Source organism: Pholcus phalangioides, unplaced genomic scaffold (genome assembly GCF_987345545.1).
Source record: "Pholcus phalangioides strain wild (caught in Gottingen) unplaced genomic scaffold, Ppha-v1.0 ptg000042l_1, whole genome shotgun sequence".
Lineage (NCBI taxonomy): Eukaryota > Metazoa > Arthropoda > Arachnida > Araneae > Pholcidae > Pholcus > Pholcus phalangioides.
This window is the reverse complement of record NW_028301628.1, coordinates 19,934,623-19,952,767: the sequence shown is the minus strand read 5'-3', so window position 1 is coordinate 19,952,767 and position 18,145 is coordinate 19,934,623. Positions and strand designations below refer to the sequence as shown.

General features: G+C 34.4%; 1 protein-coding gene across 1 annotated transcript in view; it reads left to right on the top strand.

Annotated features, from left to right (window-relative positions):
* Positions 1–389: 389 nt before the first annotated feature.
* The window catches only part of LOC149064610 (dystrobrevin beta-like), a 44,424-nt gene continuing 26,668 nt past the window's right edge, over positions 390–18,145 (top strand). The window contains exons 1-7 of the mRNA XM_089254563.1: positions 390–680; positions 6,637–6,671; positions 7,195–7,293; positions 10,632–10,712; positions 11,434–11,647; positions 14,949–15,034; positions 15,759–15,910. Of these exons, the coding sequence (XP_089110689.1) occupies positions 7,206–7,293; positions 10,632–10,712; positions 11,434–11,647; positions 14,949–15,034; positions 15,759–15,910 (621 nt within the window). The 5' untranslated portion in view covers positions 390–680; positions 6,637–6,671; positions 7,195–7,205. The remainder of the gene's footprint in view (positions 681–6,636; positions 6,672–7,194; positions 7,294–10,631; positions 10,713–11,433; positions 11,648–14,948; positions 15,035–15,758; positions 15,911–18,145) is intronic.

Genomic DNA, 18,145 nt, shown 5'->3' with positions numbered 1-18,145 from the left:
TAACGCAATCAGCTGTAGTAGATGTAGTAGGTTTACTATAGCTGGTGTTGGTTTTAAGGAGAAAAATATCTTCTCTGTGTGGAATAATGGTCAGAGCACGTGCCCGGTTTGCAAGAGGTATTGGGTTCGATTCGCGGTAGACTCTGTGGTTTTCCCCCAAGTTCACCTCGGTATAATATTTAAAAAGTTTAATTGAGACGTATCGTGAAAGAAAAAGAAATCACTATCACCATTTGACTTCTCTTTTTTATAATAGAAATGACCTAGGCTACATTTTTTTTTCCCGCGATAAAATATGGTCAGATCAGCTGTTGCATGACAAAAATCAATGTTGTGAGAAATGAAATCGTAAGTTGCAATTTACGATCCTTACTCAACCTTACGACAATATAGAACGCGCAACCATCGAATCGGAATTTCGATCTGGAACATTAAATGACAGTTTAGCGCCTTTCGTCTACCCATGTATTCAGAATAGAGTATTCTGATTGATTTTGGATTTGCCCGTTGAGGAAGAAAGTAATGACCGGAAACTATTAATTGTGTTTCTTATCCACGATCTCTCGGGGGCGAAACATTAACAACGCCAACTGTACTTCTATGATATGAAATTCACATGTAATATGTGTTGGTGCCAAGAGATGCTGGGACGTCTTCACGCTTGTACGAAAATGATTGAGGTACCACCTGCACGTGATGGCTTGATGATTAACAAAATATATATATTGTTACGCTTTCATATAACCCTCTTTTTTTCCCGGTATTAAAAATTCGATGGCTGGTAATTATAATAAACATTCAAAATTAAATCTATCACTAGTATGTTATGAACATACTCCATGTTTGGTTGGAGAACTTTTTTTTTTTTTAATTGAACGTTAAAATATGAATGCTGGTGAACTGTCAGGTGCAGTCCGAAAAATAAAATCCAAAACTTGTTTGCGATTGATCTGTTGAATTAATTGTGCTCACCAGAGGGATATTTAGCGTCTTGAGTCACCCTTGCTCACATTATATTAAAAACCTGAATGATAGAATGTGTTTTTTCATTGGAAATACATGCCTACGTACTTGAAATTTATATATAAGCATTACGCCGCAAATCATTTCTTTTGACCGATAATGTGTATTCCCAAAGCAGGATGTACGTCACAGAACAATGAGTGTTGCTGCACAACAATCTCAGAGATCTGAAGAAAATAAGTCTTCTGTGTAGGAAACCAATGTTACAGAATTTTTATGCAACCAAAATTATAAAATTTTTTATCGTAAAACATTTCATTCATCAAGTCTGGGGGGGGGGCACGGTGATGATGTCAATTCATATATGCATATATACATTTAGATCAGTCGACTCCACCTTTGACTCTGGGGAGCAATGCCCCCCCCCCCATATCTCCGCCCATGATCTGAAGGTCTGTTGCAGAACAGTGCAAAACATTGCTTTGAGGATGTGCACTAGTGTTTCTCAAAGTCTCACATTTAAAAAAAGAGTGCAGGGAGCAGGCAGACCTTCAGCACTGTAGGCCTACTTACATAAACATGAAATCTCTTATCACTTTCATTTCTAATGTGCAACACTTTTTAAATTGGTTGGTTGAGGTAAGTTTTCTGTGGTTTCTCCAACTTCGAGGTGTGAATGCTAGTTGATCTCGTTCAAAAGTCTTGCCACAGAAAGCAAAAGACCTGCAATGGTACAAATATTCAATCATTTTACCTCATTCACAATTTAGAACATAGATAGCAGCAGGGGTGTATGCAGGATCAACCTTTGCGGGAAGGAGCACAAAGAATTTCTTCAAGAAATTTTGTGTTATTAACCTTCAGAAAACATTTAAATTAATAAAAATTTATTGAAAATAACATTTTGAAGGTATTTTCTTCCCATATTTTAAAAAAAAAATCACATTTTTGGTTTTCTTGGGGGGGAGAGAGGCAGGAACCCCCTATATGCCCCTCCCCCCCTGTGTACACTTTTAAGTAGCAGCACTAAGAATTCCTATCCATTATTAGATATATACCCAGATTATTAGCTACACATCAAGGGCGTAGCCTTATGACTTGGGGGGTCTGGTCCCCCCCCCCTGAAATGTGAGAAAATTACCGAAAAAAGGGAAAAAGATGGCCGAATCCATTGTTCTGTCACTTTGGTCCCCCCCCCCCCCGAACGAAATTTCTGGCTACGCCCCTGCTACACATGCATACTTATGGCACAATTCCCTTGTTAATGTACTGCCTATAGCAGTGTTTCCAAAGTGGACAATAAAAGCCACGGGTATAAAATAGGATGCTATGGGTTCGCTTGAGTTAGGGAAGGTGATGAGAGAAAAAAGTTCTTGAAGAAGAAGGCGATAGAACAAAAAGTTTTGGTAACTGGCCTATAGCAATAGACTGGAGTTGTGCTTGGTTTAGAAGTATGTGCAGTGTCGCAGCTAGATACTTTGTCAGCCAGGATAAGCACACATGTTTTGCTCCCCATGTAATGTAAAAGGAGTCCCTTTAAGGGTGAATTTTGTGCCCCCTCTGGTCCTGAGCACCAAACTCATCTACTCCTTCATAGTTCTTTGTCCTGAGTATAGAGTCTACAAATGACAAAGATTTTTGATTTTGACAGTGCATCTTTTAGCATAAGAAGATATTAAGTCCTGGAAAATTTAAAAAAACATTGTGTAGAACTGCTTTTCTTGTGCCAAAACCATGCTTGATTCCTAAGCAGTGTGACTGGTGCCTAAAGTTTTTTTCTTTTCTGATTCGTCAAGGCCTGTTGGTAACCACAGGTGTGGGCCATAGTCCACAGTGGTAAATTTAATGAATGTGTGGTGAAGAAAACTAGATATAATTTGTATACCTGAGGTGGCAAAATCATAAATCCAGCTAACAACATTATCGTGGGGAATGGCTGTGCTTACATTGATGTGGTGAATACCCGTGTCTTTTTCTCCCACTTCCATAAGTTTCTTAAATTATCTCAAAGTGTTTGACAATGAACATTATTGCATAATTTTGAATATTGATCACCTACATTATATGATTAAATTGTTCATAAGTATTTGGCAAGTATTTGCTAATCAATATATTGTCACCTTATAATGAAAGCCTCGTAGTGCATCAATGTTTTTTAAAAATGACAGTTTTAAATTCAGAACATTTCACTTATTACACCTTTTTGTTATTGAATGGGACATCCCATCCTTTTTTTTTTGGCTCTTCTTGCAAAATTGGGAATTTTTAATGTATGAGGTTTTCATTATAATGAAAACGGTCATATAATGAAATTATTAGAATAGAAAAGAAAAAACTGTGGGTACATGGGGAAGCTAAATTTTATTTTAGAAAGGTCCTGAGGCAGTTCTAAAGGCCTTTTTACATGAGTTAAATAATTTGTTGGTCAACTGAATTTAACTTAATTTTGAGTAATCAATTATTTTAAGACATGTTCCAACCAGGGCCGGTCTTAGACCAAGTGGCGCCCGGTGCAAAAGCAGTAGTCAGCGCCCCCACCCCCAGGCTCAAATCGTGTCGGAGGAGGAAATTTTTGCTAGTCATTTCTTGATCTATAAAATACGAGACAGATTTATTCTACCATATTAGCAGACTCTTGGTGTGGTGATCATCCCCATCACTGCCCCCCCACCTCTTGGTTGGATATTAAGGGACAAAGAAGTAGGGAAAGCTTCTTCCTAGAATGGGATTACTGCTATTCAACTTGTAAACAAGCATAAAACCCAACTTGTTTGATTTAATTAACAGATTTAAAAACATTAAAAAAGCAAAACAGCACACATTTATGCAGGGTACTCATACATCTTCTTCATACTTATTTTAATTGAATTTTATGGTAAAATATGCAGAGTGCACGCATCACGTACGGGCTAAGCTGCTAATAAAAGTGGTTAAATTACAGTGATATTTCCGTATTGTTTCTTTCATTTATAAAACTCATGTGAACTTCATTTGAAATTATCCTTTCAGACACAGTACTAAGAAACAGAAGGGGCAGGTAAACACCAGCTAAAGCACCGGGACCTGCAGCTTGGTCAGGCCCCCCTAATTATTCTGAGGCAACTTGGGCGGTGCCCCGAGCCGAATGGGGGGGGGGGGGCACTTATAAATCCTCCTTTTTCTGAGCATAACTATTTCAAGGAGACTCCAAGAGAAGACCCGAGAAAGCAGGCTACGGCCCTGGAGAAGGGACAGAGCTGTCTTGAGAGCATCATGGGTTCCCGGGCAAAGTGGTTTTTCTAAGGCCGTACCTAGTAAATTCTAGAAAACTTTAACTAGATCTCATTTTTGTGAGGCCCCTCTGCTCTTGAAGCTTCCGGGTCGTGCCGCACTGGGAAGGGGTTGTTTTTTTCTCTCTGTAGATTTTTTTTTAATCTTGGAGACTTCGGCTGAAATTTCAACGATAACGCACAATTCTTGAAGTTTGGGCTGAACATCCCTGAGGTTAAAAAAAGAATATCTAAAGCGAAAAGAAACAACTGCACATTTGTGCATACAGATTGCTATAAAAGGATTATGCATAATCCTGTAAAAAACAAAAAAATAAAAATAATAACTTTTGTTTCAATCGCTTCATTTTGATGTGTTCAAAAGAACAGCGATATTTTATGTCAACGTATCATGTCGAATTTCTTTTGGCCTTTTACCTTGGATTTGGCGCTCCTCCGAGAGCGGGCAGAAATCATTTTCCCATTTTTCGCCCTTTTACCTCGAACTTAACGCCCCTCCTAGAGAAGGCACAAATAAGTTTTCCTTTTTTTTTTTTTTGCGTTTCCACTTCGGATATAACGATCCTCCTAAAGCGAGCAGAAATCATTTCCTGTAATTTCTTTCACCCTTTTACGCAGGATTTGGTGCTCCTACTAGAGGAGGCAGAAATCATTCCCCCCAACTTTTTTTCGCCCAGTGTACCTCAAAATTGGCGCCCCTCCTACAGCGGGCACAAATAAGTTTTCCAAATTTTTCTTTTCCCTTTGACTTCGGATTGGATGCCCTTCTACAACACACCCAATGTCATGGCCCCTGATTGAAGCAATAGGAAAGTCTGACGAGTCGGGAGACTAGCCAGTGATCTGGCTTTTCGAAAAATAACCGTACTATTATATACACTCAAACCTTTTTGGTTTTTTTTGAAAAACAATTCTCATCTTGGTCATTTTTCATGTACATTTTATAGATATTTTTTTTATAAATAAGTATCTTAAAGATATTTTTCTAGTAATGTATATTTAACGCGTTTCAGCGCCTCTTCTCATTTGGCGCCCGGTGCAGTTGCACCGGTCGCACAGCCCTAAGACCGCCCCTGGTTCCAACGTTAAGTATTTTAGTTGAGTGACCATTGAATAGTATGAGGTCATGTAAATAGTGCCTACTTAATAAATAAAATAGACTAGATTCTCTATTCTACTTGTCAACTAAATCGTTAACTTGCAACTTAATAATTCAGCTGACTGTTTACACGCGCTGTGAACTCACTTAAAACTGAAAGCCTGTTTACACAGGTTGAGGAATTTAGTAGTTAACACTAAATTTTAAGTCGAGTACTTTAGAATGTACGCCAACATTAAGGGCCATTTATACAAGTTTAGTTGGTAAGTGGCTTTAGGGGTTAAAAGTAGAATAGTGTTTTATTTTTTCCCTTTAAGCAGGCAATATGCCCATGGGTCAGCTGGCATGGCCTTGTATTATCCAATTGCCTACTTACTTTGAGACATTAACGACAGATTGTCGACTTAAAATTAAGTTTACTACTTCATCACTTAACTTGTGTAAACAGGCCTTAAGTTAAAATTTAGCTGATTACTAAATTACTTATGGGCCTTACTTAGACAGGGCTTTATGTTGAGCTCAGGAATGCCACCAGTTGAATACTTATTAGCTGTTACATTTATTTTTTCATTTACAGTGAAAATTGTGTATAATGATTCCCTCTATAACAATAATCATCTATGTAATGATATTATTCTCCAGTCCTAATGCACTTTTCATAGTGTTAATGTATTTCATCTATAGCAATAACTACTTTATAACGATATGTTTCTCCGATCCTTTCAATATCATTATATAGGTGTTTCACTGTGTTGTACTGTTTGTTATTCTATATAGGCCTATACTTTTAAAAATAGAATAATTTGAAAACTTGTATGGTCGTGAATTTTTAATTTTTCTGGAATAGTAGATGAGAGTTTTTTTCTTTTTTAATACTAATGGTCCATTGTAAGTTTGAGCATTTTATCAGATCTGGTAGTTGGCATCATCAGTAGATTTTGTTCAGTTTTCCAGCCAAGCCTCTCATGTTTTCTCCTCTTGAAAACATCTAATAATGCTAAGCACTAGATCACTGGGAACGTCAACAGAATACTCAAACTTAGGCTATTATAAGTCCTTCAACCTGAAAACCATTTATCAATGAATGCTGGCAGCCAAATCTAATGACTAGATACTTTCTGGAATAGGTTTACAAAGTAATGTACAGATTCTGCATAAAAATTATATATATATATATTTTTTTTTTTTATTCATTCAAAACAAACTGATAGCAATATACACATTGATGTCATAGTTTTTTTTAATTGGAAAAAGGCAAAGATACTTTGTTTTTATGGCTTACATATTTTCTTCTTGCTATTGTAGGTGGTTGTCTTGATATGATGACAGAAATATATAAGGTGATTAATAAATTATTATTTATGAATTGAATTAGCTTTCAAATCAGTTTTGAATGCACTGGTTTGAAGGGGAAAAAAACTAAATTGTTCTGTAAAAAATTATTGTTTCTTTCTAAATTGTTCAGAAAAAAATCTTACTAAATTGTTTTTGATTTATTTGTGCATTATTGTCTTTGATGTAATGTAATTATTAATCTTAATGTGATGCCATTTCTTTTAAACTTGAAACAGAATTATTATACAGGAAATATGTACCATGTTTTCTCATATTTCCTCAGCGGTAAAAACGTGTATTTTTTCTTTTCTTTTAAATATTGTTTCCCATTTTTAATGCACACCCTGAGAAGAATATGATTTTGGAGGGAGGAAATTGCATATTAGATTCGAGTTAATGAAGTAACTTATGTGCCAATGAAAAAGACTATTGTGAATCCTATAAGAAATGAAAAGGTTAAAAATGTATGATTATTCATTTTTATAAATTTCACCTATTTCTGAAGGAGAAAGAACTTTTTTTTTTCAGTAACAGTGACAATGGATGTATCCAGTGATTATGCGAGTAGCCAAGCATCCACTTCTCAGGGACCAAGTACAGATTATTGTCATCTCATGACTGAATTGAGTGAGTAATTTTCCCGATATTACTTGTAAGTGAATGGCAAAACAGGAGGTCAAACCTTCCCCTTCCCTCCAAGCAATAGCACCTGCAAGTAGCTAATTATGGGGAAATAGAATGTGTGATTGTCTCGAGTTTACTCTGAAATACTGTTTTTTTTCCCCTTGGTTATTTAAAAGCTTTTATCTTGTCAATTTTTTTTTAAAAAAAAGGGGTTGCAGATTAACCTCAGAGCACTTATGTGATGTTCCTCAAATGCATTGACTAATAATTTTATTGCTGTATTTAGAATTAAAGGAGAATTCGTAGCACTTTATTTGTTTTTAACAACTTTGGTTGTGCATAGCAAAGTGTAATTTGGCATTTGTCAGACACCGTGCTATTGTGTAAAAAAGTAGTTTTAGTTTTCACACTATGTAAAACTATAATACAGTAAAACCTTGTTAAGTCGTCACCCCGTTTAAGTCATCGTTTTTCTTTAGGCCCGTCTAGCTTTCATAGACAGGCAAAATTTGCCTAGGCTTTTCCCCTATGGGACGCCAAATGATGAGCTTTCATAGACAACAATGTTAATGTACCCTCGTTTACTCGTCGCAAATTTCGGTTAACTTATCACTATGAAAATGTTTGAGAGAGTGGAACAGGTTAATTTTATGGTTCCTTTAAAAAAAAAGCTTGTTAACAGCATTGCCATATGCTTAAAAGTCACCATAAAAGCCTTATGTACCAAAAAGAAACAGTTCAAGTAACGAAAGTTAGCTGGGGAAACCTGTTAGAGGACTGTTCAAGCTAGACCTGATTTCTGCATGGGCCCCACTAATTTAGCACTTCAAATTTAAACAAAATATCTTTGTTTAAAACCAGACATTTTTTTCCAAAGTTGAGGTCTTCTAAAGAGTGCTTTTCCCTACCCAAGGTGAAAAGTGGGCGAAAACTGTTCCCCTAACAAGCAAAAAGTGGGATTAGTCTAAATTAAAAATTACCAGTATAAATCAACGTGTACCAGTTTATTTTACTATAATAAGTTAAGTAATAAAAGCTCAAAAAAGGGAAACATTTCTATTTTTTCTTTTGCAATCCATAAATTTTATTAATATTGTAATTTTAATTAATATTTTAATGAATGTTACATTACTTTAAATTTGTATGATTTTCACAGTATTGCACATTGAAACTGACGGCACTTCGGTTAAGTCGTCACACCGCTTGAGCCGTCATAATTTTTCGATAACATGAGCTGACGACTTATCAAGGTTTTACTGTATTACAAGGAAAAGAACTACTGTGTGTTAGTTTAATCATGTTTATTTATGTGAACAGAATAGCTCCCTTTACATATGGTCAAGAGTGCTTGAAAAAAGTTCACCAAAAATGAATACTGAGAATTTTTAGTTTCATATTTTTTATCACTTTGTACTCAAATGCATTTTCTAAAGAAAGAATGAATATTTTCATACCTGGGAGCAAAATTTTTTGATCAATCAAGGTTGAGAAATTTCAGCAATATCACTAACTCATTTTCTAGGAATTCTAACTCTGAAATCTTGGGATTAAAATTGGCTTGCTCCATGCACAGGAATGTGTAAAAAATACACCACTGAATGCTGCACTCACACATCTTGTTCACTGTGGGAAGGAAGTCAATTTTCTTCCTCTATTTCATTTTATCTTATTTTGTGATTCAATCAATACCAGTTTCAATGTACAGGGTTATCAATATAAAACTTTCCCAACTTACAGGATAGTCGAGGACATTCTCCTGGCACAAAATGGCGAAAAATTCAGGCAACAGATACTTCACTGCTCACTATGTTGAATTTTAATAAGTTGCAGAAATTTTCCAGTAGATGATGCCACTGCTTGACAAATCATTCTATATATGTTTCACATGCCCCTCCTGGTCAATAGCCATGTTTTCCACAGCTTTATGGAGTGATTCTAAGTTAATCCCTATAACATGTTGACAAATGTTGTCTTTCAGATGTGACAGGGTTACAGATTCTTCTCTGTAGACCTGTGAATATGAAGCATTGTAGGAAACCAATGAGGACATATCAAACCCCCCTTGTAAAATGATTTTTTGAGCAGTTATGCCACCGATTGATCTAATTTCAGGAATTAAGTGCTCATAGCAGGGTTAGGTTTCTTCCGGGACAGTGGGAGAAGAAGAAAATAAGAATGTGCACTAATTATGGTTTAATTAATGTACATATAATTAATGCTTATTATGCCACCTCTGGTTATCAAATAACATCAAATAAGTTTTAAAATCAATATTTTTTCAACATTTAATTGTAAATATGCTACCAGGATATGCAGTATATAATTTCCCAATTAAGCACACATATTAAAACAAATTATTTCAAATTACCACACAAAATCTGATATTATATTAATACTATATTAACATTATAGTTGATAAAATCCTCTACTAATTGCAGTAAATTATGGCTGTATGATTATAAAATAAAGTAATTTTTTATAAATCAGTTTCTTCCACTTCTCTTGAATACAGTTTGGAAGAGACCTATTTCTTCCAGGCAGTTTTTCCAACTTGGAAGAAACTTCTTAACCCTTGCAGCGTATACCTTCTGAATTTTATAAATATTTTAAAATGCTTTTAAGCACTCCTTGAAATTCTGCAGGAATGAATTTTCTCACCTTTTGCATTTTATTTATTCTTCGTACGCTGAGAAATCGTTACATCATACAACTGTTAACAAACTTGTTTTTCAGTGTTGCACTGCAATGAGGCAAATGCTGATTTTGATAACATTTTCCAAAATTGTAAATTGTAATTGTAGTAATCTGTTTAGTTTCATTTTTAATTGGGTGCTGTATTTTTGAAATATATGACATCCATATTTGTTATTAGCATCTTTTTATCAGCCACCTCGTTGGGTATTTTGCCTGTTGTGGCATTGTTTTTGTATTTGTATTCTAATGATTTTTAAAATAAGATGAAATTTATGCCCCCCCACGCCATTAATGAGTGGTCCGTGGAACGCTAGAAATGTTTCATGTGGCCCTCAAGCTTAAAACGTTGAAGACCCCTACTCTAAATGCAGGCTTGCTAGAAGTGGATCTTACTATATTACCAATTATGCAAAAATATTTGTAATTGTTTATTTGCTTGCTTTTACGGAACATTTTATATTTTGTATTCTGTTCATACAAATTGTCTGAGTTTTCAGACGATTTGTGTGAATCTACTTCCCCAAACATTGTGCATTTGCACATGCCCAATTTTCTGTCTTATGTACCAATATGCAGCTTTTTTTTTTCAAATTTTTTTCAGACTTCATTTCAGATGTTTAGAAATTACATTTTTTTTTTGCTTTCAGAGGCACAGAACTTTGATGTAATGAAATTTTCTTCATATCGAACTGCTTGTAAATTACGATTTGTTCAAAATAGGTTAAAATGTGAGTATATTTTTCATTGATCTATCATGCACAAAAATTAATTTGATTCTTAGCATAATTTGTTCTGGATGAAATGTTATGATTCGAATTTACCATATGTCACTCCAATATTTCGAAAAAGAAGGAAAATAAAAGTTTTAGTCAAGAGGTGGCAACAAGTTCTATATTTGAATAAGTCTAACCCACTGACTTCATTAAAAGTTACTTCACGCAAAAAAAATGAGACAAATGTTATAATGATTGTAATTCAGCAGTGATTTTTCTTTCTTTGAATATCATTTGGTTATTGTTCTGAAAAATATCCCTATGTGGTCACATCAAGTAATGAGTTCATCTAACACCATCTATAGCAGAAGGCCTCAGCTAGAAGCTTGTGACATCACTGAAGAAGTTATTTCCCCTGTAGCCATTAGATATAGCATGCAGACGCATGCGACATGTTTACCGTTTTTCGCAGCATATCCAATGATTTTAGGTGAAATAACTTCTTCACTGATATCCCAAGCTTTGCCTGAAGGCCGCCTGCTATAGATGGTGTTGGTTCATCTGTTTGTTTTGGTTATGTTAATCCATGATGCTTATTCGGTAAAATATGGTAATATTACATTGTGGTAATACAATTTTTAAAATTTAATTATTCTGCAATTTATTATATCTGTCCATTATTTATAAACCATAATAACCTATTCATAATTAATTAAATCCATACAATTTTTTTTAGTGAATTCAGTGAATATCTGGAACATAATTGAAGCCTTTCGAGAAAATAACTTGAATACAATGGAACCTCGTATGGAAATAAGTGATGCTCATCTGGAAACTGTTATTACATCATTATATTTTCAACTAAATAAAAGATTGCCATCCAATCAACAAATTGAATTAGAACAGTGTTCTTCACTGTTACTAAGTTGGTTGACTTCAGCTTATAATCCGTAAGTGTTTTTTTTCCCTATTAAATATTTATTTTCTGTGCTTCTGTTCCAATATTTTTCTAAGAAGCTTTTATTTGTAAGAAATCATTTATTTTCTGCAAATGGGGAAGTTGTATCAATTTAATATTTACTTTTAATTGTTTGAGCTTGAGTAGATTTGAGCCTTTATAGGGTGGTCATGATATCAGGTCCTGAGATGGAAAAATAACAGGACATTCCTCTTATGGCATTGTTGTATGATCAATGGTTTGCCAGAAGCAAAGAATTTTTATGATTAAACAATATTTTTTCAACTCATTCGTTTGAAGCCATTATTGAGGCATTCAATAATGAATTCTCAAATGTTTCTGTGCCTAATAAGGCAATTTCCGATTGGTGTCCCATTTTTAAGAAACTGGAAATGTTGAAGACTGCAGGCAAAAAACATGTCCATCTCTACTGAGCCATCATGGAATGTGTGAACTAAAGGACAGAATGTTGTACTGTTCTGTTCACAGAGCCCTGAAAAAATAGGAGTTCAATGCCTGTCGTGTTCGAGATGTTCCAGAGTTGAAAGCTCTAGATCAGACTAAACGTCGCAATTTAGTTTACCGAAAATCTGCAATTCTATCATGAAAAGCCAGTGCATTTGATCAAAATCAGTGTGTGGGGCTCAATTTCCATAGGAAAGTGTTGGTCCATTAAAAAAAAAAAAAAACAATGGATGGAAACTGTACAGTGCTATTATCTTGTAATTCATCGCACTGTTGGATGAGAATGAACATTTTTGCAACCGAATAGAGCAACTTGCGATACGTTTAATGAGACAATGAATTATTCCACATATTTTTCTATGACCCGTTTCATTTATTAACTAAAAAAACATTTAATTGAGGATTGAAAATGTAAGTGCCCTGAGAAAATTGGCCAGAAACATGGCAAAAAGAGTGTGTGCTTGCATTCACGCAAAAGACTAACAATTTGAACACATGTTGTAACATTTTGAAGCAAACTTCGTTTTTGTGTCCAGAAATGTTTTACAAGGATGATGTCACTCTCTGCTATCATACGAAGGTTTTTAACAACTGGCTGTTGTGAAGATATATTTTGGAAAGAGAGAAAATTCAACTGCCCCTGCAGGGAACCGAACCCATGTCCTTTCACTTTCCGGGTGAACGTCACGGAGAGTGATGTCATCCTTGTATAAGTACCATCTGGTGGTAGCGTCAGCAGTTGTGAGCTTGGCCTGAGTCTGGCCTGGCCGTCCATTTAGGGTCCCTTTAGGTGTACACGAGCTCCAAGGAAAGATTGAGAGATTCGGTGCCTCTGTAGTCTAGTGGTCTAGGGCGTTCACCCGGAAAGTGAAAGGACGTGGGTTTGATTCCCCGCAGGGGCAGTTGAATTTTCTCTCTTTCCAAAATATATCTTCGCAACAGCCAGTTATTAAAGACCTTTGCACAAATGTTTTATTCGAACTATATAATTTTTTTAATTTCTTAATAGCATTTAAAAAATAAAATATTTTAGAATGGGTTGCATGACTTCTGGATCACCCTGTATAAAATGATGTATTGTTTTTTTGTTGTTTTTGTTTTCTTTTTTGAGATTGTAGTGATTGAATTAATGTTAAAATTTATCAAGACCTGTTGGAAAAAAATTGTTATTTGCTGATGACACAGTATTGCAACTAAAAAATAATGTCTCCATTATTAAGCTGATAGTTCGTGGGAGTTTTTTCTAAATAATGAGGCCCAAACTGGCTGTCTGTTTTGCCATATTTACCCCATGAATAGTAAATATATTTTCACACATATAGATAATATAGAGAGAAAATTAATATTAGTACTAAACCTCCTCATTCATATTCCTCTATGGAATTTCTAACAAATAAGTGCATGTTGAAATGTGCATACATGTGTTGCCAACTTAATGAGCAGTCTGTTTCTTTGGGATGCTTGTTATGTGTAGTGCTGCCAGCTGTCTTCTGTATTTGAAAGTAGACAACATAGCAAATGGAGTTTTGCTTGTTATGTAGTGCATGAATTTTTAAACGTTACAGGCATGAAGATAAATACTGATAATATGTTAAAGATAATAAAGAACACTCCTGAAAAAAAAATTGAAACTTTGTTTTGAATTTGGTCTTACTGTCTCTGAATTGTTTAAATATACAGTGGAACTCTCATAGGCGGCAACCCCCCTTTTGTGGCGTTTTCTTCCGAGCAGACAATAGGCTCCATAGATATAATACAAAAATCACCTCTATTCCCTGCCCACCTCTGTATGCGGTGAGTGGCCAACCTGTCTGCGGCCATTTTCTTGTAGATAAGAGTTAAAAAAAAGTTTTTTTTTCTTCCTAGTACATTCAGAGCTGGTAGTTCTTGTATAATCTTATAATCTTTATATATCAGCATAAAGACTTTTTTGGATCAATCAGATTTTGTGTTAATGTATGACTATCAGGTTGGAAACATTTGTAAATAGGATGACAAAGGCTAATGCTATACAGTTTAGCACTGCTAGCTGGTGAGACAGTTTAAAAATTTGCTCCTGGGGTGACAGGGCAAACCAGACAAATATAGTCTATGATCGGTAGTCTATTAAATAGGTAAAGGATGTGAAGTTTCGGCTTTGAGGATACTTTCTTCAGAGATTCAGTAGAACAACAGTGAGGGAGTAAAAGGAATGTGATGAAAGAACATGTACAGTAAAACTACATAAAGAAAGAACAGATCCCGGATAATACAGATTATGGAACTGATCAGATGATCTGCATTTCAAGTTCTGCATAAGATACAGTGAAACCTCAGTATACATAACGATACCGAACCAAGAAAAAATATCTTTGTAGAGGAATTGTCTTTAAATCGACAGTCAAAATTATCATCACGTGTCATCATATGCTGTTGTTGGCAACTTTTCTAAATTGGCGTTTTCAGTATCACCAAAAATGCACTTTTGAGTATTTATTCGAGACAAAATATTTTAATTGATTAGCTGATAAAAGAAATTCAGTTGGATGTGTATTGCTCCTGTAAAGGGGTTTATTACAATACACTTTGGTGTATCGCATAAAAAGTATCAATACCGAACACTTTCAGTGATTAGGTGATGCCCAACACCAATATTATTAACACAATTATAACACAAATACAAACTTTAAAAGGTACTATAAAAAAAAGTTTAACTTATGAAGGAATTAGTAATTGTCTATTTCTTTAAAATTACTCCAATTTTAATACATGTTGTTTATTGTATTTTTATTTTTAAAAAAAGTTGTCATACACATCATGAGTTAACATGCTTTATAAAAAATTTTCAGGTGTGAAAATGGAAAGTTAAGAATATTTTCAGTCAAAGTTGCTCTATCCACTATGTGTTCTGGGAAACTTATGGATAAATTGAGATGTGAGTTGGTGTAGTTATGAATATAATTCGTTTGATGTGATTTTATTTGTGTATGTATGAAAATCAGGGCTTGACAAATCAATATGATTCAAAATTGCCTGACATTCCTGGGGCATATAAAAATTTTGACCTTGCATTTGGTTTTTCAAACCACATACACACTAGCAGAAATTTATTTTCAGTTCTGTGAAATTTATGTTCAATATGCCATCAGTGATAGCAAAGATATGGGGGGGGGGGACTGTATGAGGAATGACACGTTATAAACCATGTATGATAAACCGTGCTCAGAACAGTCATCAGTAATTGTGGATGTTGTTGTGAATGCAATTCATACAATCATTCACATTTTCTCTTTGGACTTTCAACTGTTTTCTTGACATGAACTTACAGATAAAACATGTTTAGCTTAGCTTTGGACATGGACACATATATCAAAATGGGGCCATGTGTGAAAAATTTCTGAAATGGTCAGTAACTGTCTGGCAACAATGTTTCTTTGGCTTTAACAATGATTATAGCCAAATAATTTTTCCTTTATTTCCATGGTTCTCAAACAGTGTGTTTTTCGACATGCTTATCTTTTTATCACTTCTTTAATGCTCCAAGTACAGAGAAAACTCAGAATGCCAGTCATTTTTGCTAATTTAGTTATTTAATTAAATACTATTTTTCTCCAGAAAACTATTATCAAAGTATCTCTAAGTTTTCTATTTGCTTGTAGATATTTTCTCACTATTGTGTGATTCATCTGGTCATTTGATTCAAAGCAAATTTGCAGACTTTCTGAAAGAAATATTGCAGATTCCTTGCTCAGTTCATGAGTCTCCAACATTTGGTTTTAAGGACAGTCTTCCATCATCTATATTTGATGGAGTAAGTTTGATATGTTTTTGCTGAATTTTTTAAATATTAAATTAGCCTGTTTTTTTAAAAGTTATATAGATTATTTATACCAGATCTCTGCAGTCTTAATAATTAACAATGAATATTTATTATACATATTACTATATTAACTATTTATTATATTAATGATTACAATATACAGGCATCCCTCGCTTTACATGATCAATTGGTTCTGCAAAATGGTCACGTAAGACAAAATTCATATGTAAAATGAGTTGAATTTAACATGGGAAAGATAGAGTTGGTTTTCTTCAAAAGGATTAAAAAATTAAACCAATAGTAAGGGAACTTTTTTTAAAAAAACAAACTAATTCTCAAACATGAATAAATCCTGTGAATTAGGCAATACTAATGGATTAATTTAATACTTTTTTTGTCTTCATTACTTCTGATGCATTCCAGTGAGATGTTTTTTTTCTTGAAGAGCCTGGTATGATGAGCTGATAACTTTCTGAAGAAACAGTGAAGATTTGGCTGACAAACAACATTTTTCAACTCCTTATAAAACTTTTGTAGTAAAGCCAGAGAATTCCACAAATACGAAAATGCTAGTTTCACTGGAACTGCTTTTTTTTATTAAATGTGGTCGTAGGGGTGCAAAGAAGGGCCCACCTTGAAGAGAGACTTGATTCTTTGAATAAGTTTTCTTTGGAAAGCATCAGGGGGAGATAATTGAGATTTTTAATTGGATGGATGAGTCAAACCATGAGATATTGTTATATTATCAATCAAATGCTCTGACTAGGGTACACCAATATTGATTGGTTAGAGAAAATTTCAGGTGGTTGGGAGTTTTTTTATAAGGGTTATGAATGCATATAATAGTTTGCCTTCTGTTGTTTTAAATTCCCCTGCAATAGATAAAGAAAATGTAGAGAAATAGAGGAGAATCAAGTTCTTTACACTTCGATCATAATTTTGATGGGTGATTTTGCCGTTATGTAATTGCTTCATATATGTACAGTAGACCCTGAAAATCTGGCATTTTTAGGCAAGTTTTCTTTGAACAAGAAGGAAATATTTCACTACATGTCTGTGCGCAAAAGTTTATATATATAATTTAAACATTTAAATGGGCTTTCTCAACTTCCAGTAATCTGGTACACCCTGGTCTAGTATGCGCTGGATTAGTGAGGGTCCACTGTACATAAAAGCCCCGTTCACATGGGAAATAGAAAAAGCGAATTTAAAACCCACTTGAAGAATTTTCACCCATTACTGCTCTCCATTTCTTTCTTTACGAAGGAAAAAATTCATGAAGCGGGTGCTTGAACTCCCAATGCTACTTCAATATTTGCACATGTGAACGGGGCTGATATGGTGTGCATGCTATTTAATACGACCACATCTGGCCTCAAGGTCCCCGATAACAATAACTGATCAATAACTATAGCTGAAATAAACCCAAAAACAATGATAATGACCATATGTCCTGTTTCTCATAAAAAACAGCAGCTTCATTTTTTTTTACACAAAACTGGTTGTAAAATTTTCAGCCATGATGCTGCATTGTACTAATTTTTTTTTCATAATAATACCTTAAAACTTGATTTTTTCTTTTAAGCTGAGAGCCTGCTTTTTTGAAGATAAAATAGAACTATTTATTGTGAATTTTTACAATTACTTTTTTAAATGTGTTGTGGTACACACCATAGATCCCATGAGAAAGTTTTTTAGTCATGAAAAAGGCCAAAAACTGAATCTGGCCAACTGAAAGAAATTGACCAAGAACCTGAAGACGGGGTTTTTATACCTTACATTCACTATAGGAAAACCATTACAAAAGCAGCTCCGCACATACATGGGTCATAGCAATGACCTGATTAAGACATAGTGAACTGAGTACGTAAATGATTGTTAACAAGGGAAGGGGTACACCTTCTGACTTCCTAGTCTTGCAAGTTGTAGTAGTGTAGCAGGTGATAACTTATAAGGGAAAAAATAAGTCTTGTTTATAACCCTAGTTTAAAAATTTGTAACAAAAAAAATTTGGAAAAAAATACAATCTCAGAAATCCTGAGATAATTATAAACATATTTTTCCTATGTTATGATGGTCTGTTCTGTACTTTGCAAAGTGATAACAATATCCAAATGATAACATTATTCATGATTCCAATAAGCATAGTCTTGATATAAGCATCTGTATCGATATTTTTTTCCTTCCATAATTTTTTCCCCCTTTTTTTCCTCTTTTAATTTTTTT